General features: G+C 30.9%; 1 protein-coding gene across 2 annotated transcripts in view; it reads right to left on the reverse strand.

Annotated features, from left to right (window-relative positions):
• Positions 1-9,980, reverse strand: part of LOC113376605 (fringe glycosyltransferase-like) — a 37,974-nt gene extending 27,994 nt beyond the window's left edge. For both annotated transcript variants that reach the window (XR_003367046.1, XM_026616585.1), the window contains exon 1: positions 9,591-9,980. Coding sequence is in view for 1 of the 2 variants with exons in the window: in XM_026616585.1 (XP_026472370.1) it covers positions 9,591-9,725 (135 nt within the window). In the remaining variant the exon portion in view is untranslated. The remainder of the gene's footprint in view (positions 1-9,590) is intronic.
• Positions 9,981-11,433: the final 1,453 nt, after the last annotated feature.

The following is an 11,433-nucleotide window of genomic DNA, read 5'->3' on the forward strand; positions in this document are numbered from 1 at the left end:
TGGAACTTCCTGTGCTTTAATCAAATATTAGAGGAATATTAAATGTTTTCAATAGGTTATTATAAATAATGTAACTTTCATTATTCTTATTTAATCAAAAGTAAATAAACAAAACTTAGCAATCGGATTTAAAATGAAGAATGTTGACAAGCATTATATAAACTGAATTGCAAAGTTAAAATTATTTATTTGAAATATATAAGTTCCGTTTAGGACTTAAACGAAAGAATTAAAATTAAAATCCAAATTATTTTTCGATAATCAAAAATAAATTTTTTGATGATTAAAAAAAAATGAAATAAAAGAATTCCTTTTTTATTCCTTCCCAAAAGCAATCGTTTCATCAATTCAAGCAGAAAGTTTTTTAAATCATTCAAATTGGATACTTAGTTCTCTCAAAAACTGCCATTTTTTGCACATTTAGCTCTATATCTCCAAAATGGCTAGACTTGTCTTTGCCAAAATCTAATCACCCCATCATTACGAATCGAATGTTTTTGGAACATTCAAATCGGTTGATTCATTCTCTTAAAAACGGACATTTTTCGCATTTTTTGCTTCATATCTCCAAAGCCATAAGGCCTGTCTTCGTCAAAAACTAATCAGCACGTCTCCACATCAATAGAAATTGAACGTTTTTTGAACCATTCAAATCGGTTAATCCGTACGCCCGAAATCGTCGACAAAAATTATCTCCAGACACACAAACATACACACACGCATCCATTTTTTCTGGAGTACGCCGCCAAGTTCAGAAAGCTCTGAAACGTGAAGATAAGCAGAAATTTTCATTTTCGTTTTTTGGCCCATGACTATAACATACCCTCCGGTAAGTTAAAAAAAAGACATATGCACATTAAATTATCAGATATTTATAGATTTTTTAATAATACGTTTAATATTTATTTCTATGTCTATGAGAATGTCATCGACATTTTCGACAGTATGGATCACCAGACTCGAATGGGTTGTATTATCAAAAAATTTGAAAATTACAAAAATAGTCGTTTTTCCACAAATTTCAGTAAAAATGTAAGCTTATCAAAAATTCTATTTTATCCAAATTTTCAAAAATTTTAAACAGCAATACAGAAAATTCCAGCAATTTGCCTCAACGCTCGATGTCATGCACTACTAGTTAAATTTTACATTCATCATTTAATATGAATATTTTAAACATATATAATAAATATAGTTATTTTTACTAAATAATGTAAAATGTAATAGTAACTTACCCTACGAGAAGTGGTCAAAAATGATCATTTGACACATGCACATTAAATTATCAGATGTTTATAGATTTTTTAATAATACGTTTAAAATTTATTTCTATGTCTATGAGTTTCGTACCAAGATTTTTAATGTTTGATGCTCAAAACATTATACAGTGCAAACTCAACAAATGTCATCGACATTTTCGACAGTACGGATCAACCAACTTGCATGGGTTTCATCATCAAAAAATTTGAAAATTACAAAAATAGTCGTTTTTTCACAAATTTTAATAAAAATGAAAGCATAGCAAAAATTCAAATTTTTTTTTAAATTTTCAAAAATTTTAAATTACGGTACAGAAAATTTCAGCAATTTGCCTTAACGCTCCATGTCATGCACTACTAGTTAAATTTTACATTCATCATTTAATATGAATATTTTAAACATATATAATAAATATAGTTATTTTTACTAAATGATGTAAAATGTAATAGTAACTTACCATACGAGAAGTGTTCAAAAATGATCATTTGACATATGCACATTAAATTATCAGACATTTATAGAAATTTTAGTACGTATAATATTTGTTTTTATGTCCATGAGTTCCGTACCAAGATTTTTAATGTTTGATGTTCAAAACATTATATAGTGCACATTCAACAAATGTCATCGACATTTTCGACAATATGGATCTACCGACTTGAATGGATTTCATCATCAAAAAATTTGAAAATTAAAATAGTCGTTTTACCACAAAATTCAATAAAAATGAAAGCTTAGCAAAAATTCTAATTTTTTTTCAAATTTTCAAAAATTTTAAATTACAATACAGAAAATTCCAGCAATTAGCCTTACCGCTCGATGTCTTGCACTACTAGTTAAGTTTTACATTCATCATTTAATATGAATATTTTAAAACATATATGATAACAATAGATATGTTTACTAAATAATATTTATGATCACAAATATATACCTAAAAAAATAATATTACCTTGATGAACTTTGATAAACCTGTGACAAAATCGAGAAGAAAAGCTTTTCATCTATATAAAATTGGACGCGACGTATAATGAATGTCGTTAGTCAGCAGACGTCGATTAACCATATATCAATTCCTTGGTTATCTAATTTCAGATTAATTAATGTGCAGTAAAATCTGTCGAGAAATCGGTTTGGCCGTATCGCGAACGGCGAACGGCGATCCGGTGGTCCGAATACCGTTCTACGGTGAAAAGTCCGTCGCCGTCGACCGTCGTCCGTCGTCCGTCCAGTGCAAGGCAGGCACGCAGCGAGCGAGTAAATTTTGCCTTGAGAGATAGCAATGTACTGGTTTCCTAATGGGCTTGGCATGCCGCGCTCCCCTTCTTATATGATACAAGAGACGGTTTTCGATCAGGTTGTATTTGTTTATTTTCTACAGACACACGTTAGGTTAGCCCTGCTGTGTTCCTCGTTGGAAGCAAATGGCAATGTTCGCTGAATTAAATAGATCACTCGATACAGCATCGCATATTTGCGAACAATTCAATATTATAATGTTACTGTTTCGTTGCGTTTAATAACCTGGATCAAATAACGTTATTTCATAAATATATATTGTTCAAATAATATTATTCCTAGATTATAATAGTAAATTCTGAGAAACAAATAGTAATTGATTAATATATTTATTACCATAGTCTTCTAGATCATACTAAAATAGTATGGCCCTACGACAACTCATTTAGCTTTAAAAAATCGTCAAAGTTTGCAAAAATTAATATCGTTTTTTTGGCATTTTTCAAAATTAGACCTTTCATCGACGTTTGTTTAAAAACGACAACCGATTTAAGAAATTTGAAAGCCATTTGATGTATCTCGATGAATATTATAACTATAATTTATCTGCCGAGCCGTTTCTTTCTAATTTAGAAAAAAGCGTTAAACTTTTCGTCCACATTTAAGCTCATACTACCGAATCGAAAAATCAAAAACTGTTCGAAAGATATTAGTTGAAAATAATACTGATTAGTTTTAGGTGAAAATGTACCGAGCCGTTTTCTTGTACCTAACTGTTGACAAAAAAATTTAAGCCGATTTTTATGGAACTTGTTTTGGCGATATATATCCTGGTTTTATAGAACTTACTGAAATTTTACGGCCTTACGACAAGTAGCTTAATTTTAAAAATTCATCAAAGTTTGAGAAAATAAGTAGTTTTTTTGACGTTTTCTAAAATTAAAATTAGATTTACTTGGTATAACGATGAGTGTTCGTTCGTTTTCAATTATATGTAATAATTCCACCCGGAATACTTTTAATCACTCATGAATTAATATTTTTTATTGATTAAGTCGATTATTTACACATATCGAGAAGTTCATGTAACTTGCCTCAAGGCAAAACATTAATTCCAACTAGTTATCTATATTTTCAAGATAAATTGGACATTGCTACCGCACGATATCAGGACTTTCAGAGCGCGGGCTAGAACTCCCAAACATACAGTTTTATATACAACACATATGCATACAGTTTTATAATACATAATTGAATTATACGACGAAATTTTTGAGAAACGTATGAGAAAATTTGGTACATGATAAATTTGCTACATTCTAATGATATAATTTATCAATTTAATAACTAGATAAAAAAACGTTTTTTAAGGTATATACATGGTGAACGTAATGCATCTATATTTTTAGGGCATCCATCCAATAATAAAAAAAATTAACGAAAAAGAATGTGTTCCTTAGAATAGCATACGTTTTAAGTCTTGGTTGGACTCATCTTCAGTGCTTATAAATAATTCAAACAATATAAAAAATTAAAAGCACATATACATATAGTTTTAAAATATTATTTTAATATTAAAATGAAGTAGAACTAGTGGAGTGTATGGCATCGTGCCTTAAGGCAAATTGCTGGAACTTACCGTACCGTAACGAAATGTTCGAGAATTTTTGAATGTTTTCAAACAGATTATTATTAATATTGTAACATTGTCTAATATTTATAAGAATTATATAAACTGAATTGCAAAGTTGAAATTATTTGTTTAAAGTATATTAGGACTATAGTCAGAATTATAAATAAAATCTGAATTCACAAAAAAAAATTTTTTTTTTGCAAAATAAAAAAAAGTTGAAACAAATTTTTTTTTCAAAATCAATTATTTTGTTTAGACAAGCAGAAAGTTCTTTGAATTATCTAAATCGGACGCTTAGTTCTCTCAAAAACTGCCATTTTTTACACATTCAGCTCCGTATCTTCGAAATGGCTGGGCCTGTTTTTGCCAAAAACTAATAAACACTTCTCCCAATTATTACTAATTGAATGTTTTTTAGATCATTCAAATCGGATGCTCCGTTCTCTCAAAAACTAGATTTCTATTTTCTGCAATCTTTGCTCTTTATCTCCGTAACTGCTGGACCTGCTTTTGCTAAAAAGTAAACAGCTCATCTCCCTATCAATAGAAATCGAATGTTTTTTGAACCATTCAAATCGGTTGATCCGTGCGCCCGAAAACGTGACTGAAAATTTGTATCCATACATACATACACACACACACACTCACACATCCATTTTTTCTGAGGTATGCCAAAACGTTCAGAAACCTTCAAAACGTCGAAAAATGTAAAAAAATTCAATTTCGATTTTCGGCCCATTACAATAACTTCCCTACGGGAAGTTAATAAACATAAAAGGCTTGGAAGGATTCGTATTCAAAGAGTTTAATATGGTATGATCACAAAACCATACATAGATACTTTGGATGGGCTGTAGCCAAAACGTATAGATTTTATAACAATTTTTTATAAAAATTTGTTTTTTTGATACCTGACATCATACAGTAGTGATATCAATTCTCGCTTGAAAATTGTAGATCAAAGATATGTTCCCAATTAAAAATAGTACATTTAGGGCACTGCAGTGTGAAATGGAAAAGTTTTCATATGACCAAGTGCTGTTAAAAATTTATTGCGAGATCGTCAATGCTCAATCATTAAAAAAACTATAAAAAGGTGCTAGAATAATTCTAATGATTGCTTGCATTATAATCACATTTCAACACAAAATAAAAACGTTTCTAAAACGTTCAAAAAAATATTAAAAAATTACAAAAACAAATTTATAACCAAAATTCGAACTAAACATTTGTGTGAGAAGAAATTTCATAACTCTGAATTTTTATGAATTTGATAATTTTGCCACTTTACCAATTTCATGCAGAAAAAGACAAAAATCTCCAGAAAAATTATTACCCTAAACGTTTAATGACTTTTAGAATATTTAGAATTTAGAATGTCGTGCTTTTTAGACTGATCATTGTCTCCAGACATAAAACAAGCAGTCAACAAACGCAGGAAAAATTATCATGTTCTCTAGTTGGCTAGTTATACCATAGAAATAAATACGGCGTCAATTATGACTAATTGAAAAATAAGCGACTGTGGTAACACTGCTCAACTGCGTTTTGTATTAGAGCACTTAATATAATTTAAAATAAACGGCATAATTTTTCAATATCAAAACACAAATTATCATAAACACAATTGTAATTCGTAACAAAATAATTCAGAATCGTACTAAACGCAGCTGAGGGATTTTATAGTTTATATCGATGTAATATAAAACAGGAAGTGCTCATCATAAATAGAAGCAAGTATTCCATAGTCTTGTCGGTTAATTGCAAAAGGAACTTGTCAATAAAATAAACATAAACAAAAATGATGTATGTTATGTCAAACTATTAATACAAATTAAGAAATAAAACAAAATTATGTTCTATAAAAGGAAACGGTCGCGTTACCAGCGTTACCATTAGTTATATTCATTTTCACTTCAAATATATTGAAATCGAATATGTTTCGCAGTGGAAATGACCCTTCCAAGCATTACTTGAAAAAAGTTTATAAAATCGACACAAGTAAAAAATGCCAATGGATTTATTAAAAATACTCATCACAAAAACATTAAAAATTCAGATTGCAGTTCCAAGAAATTCGAGCCTTTTCCGAAGTATTTTTTACCCCTTTTCATAAGTTTTTTTTTTAAATACGGTAAAACAACCGAAAAATTCGTAAATCAAAGTTTTTATCAAAAAAATAGCATATGATAAAAACAATATATTGCATGATAAAACTGCCATGACGCTAAGTAGTTATAATGGTTATAACACTAGAATCATTCCTCTATGCCTTTTGGAAATTGCTTCAAACTTGAAAATACCGCAGAAAATAAATTTAGATATTATTGTAAATGTATGTTCTTCAATGTCCACCAAATTTATATAAAACAAATTGCATAACACATAAAACAATATCAAGTGCACATCAGGCATGTTTTCGACAGAATGCGGGGCCGAGTTGCCGGTAGATAACGCCCAAATCGGTGCCGAGTGGAAAGGGTTATTTTTTTTTAATTATAATAAAAAAACTAGTGGTGCATCGTGCCTTGAGGCAAATTGCTGGTACTTCCCGTACTGTAACGAAATGTTCGGGAAACTTCCCGTACTGTAACGAAATATTGTAACATTGTATAATATTTATAAGAATTATATAAACTGAATTGCAAAGTTGAAATTATTTGTTTAAGTATATTAGAACGGTCAGAATTAAAAATAAAATCTGAATTATTTTCGATATACAAAAAAATTGAGATATTTGTTTTGCAAAAGCAATTGTTTTGTCAACACAAGCAGAAAGTTTTTTGACTCATTCAATTCGGATGCACATTTCTCTCAAAAACTGCCATTTTTGTATATTTAGCTTTTGTATCTTTGAAATGGCTGGGCCTGCCTTTACCAAAAACTAATAGCCATTGGTCCAAACCACTACTAATTGAATGTTTTTTAGATCATTCAAATCGGATGCTCCGTTCTCTCAAAAACTCGGTTTCCATTTTCTGCACTCTTTGCTCTTTATCTCCGTAACGACTGGACCTGCCTTTGCCAAAAACTAACCAGCACATCTCCCTATCAATAGGGATCGATTTTTTTTTTTGAACCATTCAAATTGGTTGATCCGTGCGCCCGAAAACGTGAACGAAAAATACGGACACACAAAACACACACACACATCCATGTTTTCTGAGGTATGCCAAAATGTTCAGAAACCTTCAAAACGTCGAACGTAAAAATTTTCATTTTCGATTTTCGGGCCCATTACTATAACTGAATGTTTTATAAAGGATTATATGTAATCAAATTAAAGTTACTAGTAGGTTTATTATTCCCAAAGGAGAAGTTTGTTTTTGTCAAAAAAATCCGATTTGCTAATTTTATGTTCCCTTGACGATTCAAGCCATTCTGAATCGAGTGAAACCAAATTTGGTAAAAAATATGTGTGTGTGTATGTTCACACAGATTTTTGACCTTTCGTCGACGATTTCTCAAAATTGAAAAGCCATTAAGATAAGGATTATGAGCCTTTGTCAGTTTTGTGGAACGATCAGCCAAGCTGTATCTTTGTAAATAGCAGAAAAGTGATTTTGTTTACATTTTATTCTGAAACGATTTTAAAACTTCAAAAACTGAAAGATATTTGTTGGGGAAGATACTGATTAGTTTTTGGTAAAGATTCGCCGGCACAAGTTCTTGTAATTAACTGTTGAAAAAAAAAATTCGACGATTTCTATGAAATTTTTTTTGGCGATAGATGTCAGGTCTTCTAGAACATACTAAAATGTCAATCCCTACGACAAGTCGAGATTAATTTTGAAAATTCATCAAAGATTAAAAAAATTAGTAGCGTTTTTTAAAGTTAAAATTAGCATTTTATGGACGTTTTCTCAAGAAAGGTTGAGTCAATTTAAAAAATTATGAGCCTTGATAAGCACTCGCGTTGATAAGATTTTTTATACGATCGGCTGAGCCGTTTCTTTGTAATTATCAGAAAAGTGAAAAATCCACCGTCCACGTTACAGCCAAAAATTCTGAATCGAGTGTGAAAATTCAAAAATTATTCGAAATATTATTTGGGAGACGTGCTCATTAAGTTTGGACAAAGATCGGCCCAGCCGTTTCTTTGTAATAACGGTTGAACATTTTGTTTTTCGATAAAACTTTTTATGTTGATAGATATTGTGGTCCTAGAGAACATACTAAAATTTTACGGCCCTATGGCAAGTAGTTTAATTTAAAAAAATCATCCAAGTTTGAAAAAATGGGCTAGCCCGTAGGTAAGCGGTTAAGAGCGACGGGACTTGTTTCAGAGGTCCCGGGTTCGATACCCACTTCGAGCAACCTGTTGTCAGGCAACAATGAACTGTTTTCACTTGGAAATATAGATAGCAATATATTTCCAAGTGAAAATAGTCCTCACCCGGCATTGTTGCACCAATAAAAATGTCAGCCCTATTAGACTAATTCTAATAACAAAAAATCATCAAATATGGATGGATTAACCATTGGGTTACCATCTAAAAAATACGAAGTAAGGAGTAGTTTCAGCCCAACAGCTCATACGACGTAAGGTTCTGATTGCTGTTCAAAAATTAAAATTTAAAAAAAAGAGTTTGAAAAAGTATAGCCAAAATTTGTGGCAGAACTTGCTTATGTGATGAGATGAGTCAAACATTGTCAACTCATTACAATTTGGAATAATAATTTACAATTTTAGAACATATAAGCACAAGTCTGTGGAATATAATTGATATAAACACAGAAAATTTCTTCGAGAAAATTCAATTGGAAATCGCAATATTTAGATTTAATTGAAAGCGAAAACTTTATTTTAGAAATAAACAGTTGAAAATTTTATTTAAATATCTAAATCTCAATTTCGGTTCATTAGGTCAATTATTACATATTTCGGGAAGTGTTTATGCAAATTGCCATAAAGCAAAATGCCACTTACAACTAGTTAATACTATGTAATAATTTAATATATTAATACTATTATAAATATATATATATATATATATATATATATATATATATATAGACTTAGATCAAATTATCAGATATTTTATAAAGATTTTAACAATAAGTATAAATTTTGTTTACATTCTTATGGGTTCCGTACCAATACTTATCCGTTAGACGGCGGTGCGGCGCTTAAGCGCTTCGATATTTCGTCTCTATGCAGTTAAAGCAGTACGATTGCTTTGAAAAAAAGTTCAGAATTTCCAAAATATTTCAAAATACACTTTTATTCAAAGTCTTTTTTTCAAAAAAAAGTAAATTTTTGTCAAAAATTTATAGTTTCTCAAAAATCTAATTTTTCAGAGTATTTTTTTTTTAAATGTTAATCTTTTAAAAAAAATAATTTTTGGTACGGGAAGTTCCAGCAATTTGCCTTAAGGCACGATGCCATGCGCCCCACTAGTTTAATGCTGATCTTGCCATGCAATATAATAAATATGAAATTATCGACTATCAATACCTGTATGTCAGCACGTGTAACAGTTTGGTAAACGAGCAACGTGCTGTACAGAACTGTCATCAGTGTCAATGCTTGCAAAGTCCATTTTAACCTTCCGCTCGCAATTAAGTTATTCCACATATCGTCCTCAGTCATTTATAATGGATTGGAAACGAAACAGTTCTATTGTAATTATCATCGAACTACTCATAATAAATTATTTATGTTTAATTGACTTCACTGAAATATTAACTTAATTCACTGTGTTGTATTGAACCGCAAAATTGTTGTCCTAGGTTATTTTCGCGTGCTAGGTTTACGTCGGCGATCGGTCGGGCTCGGCACGCGCAACTGGCTCAATTGACCTGCAACGCGTTCAAATGACTGACTCGTGTTGCGTTAAAAATTATTACGAGCAAGCAAACCGTGTACGTCGGCCGGTCGGGCCTCTTTCACGCCAGCGACGGCTTACGAACGGACGATGGCATGGGCGTAGCCGGAAAACCAGAACTACTGAAAATAAATACCGAGTATAACTAGTAGTGCATGGCATCGTGCCTTAAAGCAATATGCAGGAACTTCCCATATTGTAATGAAATTTTAAAAGAATTTTAAATGATTTAAAAAATTTTGAAAACTTCGAAAGATTTAGGTTTTTGAGAATTTGAAAAAAAATTGACTTTTTTGAGAAATTTGATTTTTTTTTGGTTTTAATTTTTTTTGAAAATTTAGATTTTTAACTTCCCGTAGGGCAAGTTATAGTTATCGGAAAAAAATCGAAAATGAAAATTTTTATATATCTTTACGTTTCAAAACCTTCTGAACATTTTGGCATACCTTAGAAAAAATTGATGTATGCGTGTGTGTATATGTGTGTGTATGTGTGTTTGTTTGTGTGTGTATGTGTGTGTGTATGTGTGTGTGTATGTGTATGTGTGTGTGCGTGTGTGTGTGCGGATACAAATTTTCGTCGACGATTTCGAGAAAACCGATCAACCGATTTAAATAATTTAAAAAACATTCGATTCATACTGATAAGGAGACATGCTGATTAGTTTTTGGTGGAGGCAGGTCTAGCCGTTCCGAAGACACGGGGCAAAAAGTGCCAGAAACGGTAATACGGTTTTTAAGAAAACGGAGCGTCCAATTTTAAAAATTTCAAAAACATTTTACTTGTATTGATAAGATGAAGAATTGATCAAATTTTCATGAAGGCAGGTCTAGCGGTTTCGCAGATCTAATGGAAAAAGTAAAACAAAAAACCATTTGGCGGTCAAAAATGATCATTAGACATATGCACATCAAATTATCAGATATTTTAACAATAAGTATGAATTTTGTTTACATTTGTATGGGTTCCGTACCAATGTTTATACGTTAGACGGCGACACGGCGCTTACGCGCTTTGACATTTTGTCTCTATGCAGTTAAAACAGTATGATTGCTTTGAAAAAAAGTTCAGAATTTCCAAACTATGCCAATATAAAGAAAACTATTTTTTTCAAACAATTTTTTTTGTTTCTCAAAAATCTAATTTTTTCGAAGTAAAATTTTTTCAAAAATGTTAATCGCTTTTAAAAAAATAATAATTTTTGGTACGGGAAGTTCCAGCAATTTGCCTTAAGGCGCGATGCATTAATTGCCTTAAGACAGAATTCCACTTACAGCTAGTTTCATTAGATCTCCGAAACCGCTATTTGAATTATTCAAATCGGTTGATCGGTGTTCCTGAAATCGTCGACGAAAATTTGTATCTGCACACATACACACACGCACACACACACACATACATACATTTTTTCTAAGGTATGCCAAAATATTCAGAAACCTTTGAAACGTAAAGATATATAAAAAATTTCATTTT

The sequence above is a fragment of the Ctenocephalides felis genome, unplaced genomic scaffold (assembly GCF_003426905.1).
Source record: "Ctenocephalides felis isolate EL2017-DRISC unplaced genomic scaffold, ASM342690v1 CF-g0.4_SCAFFOLD_01886, whole genome shotgun sequence".
NCBI lineage: Eukaryota > Metazoa > Arthropoda > Insecta > Siphonaptera > Pulicidae > Ctenocephalides > Ctenocephalides felis.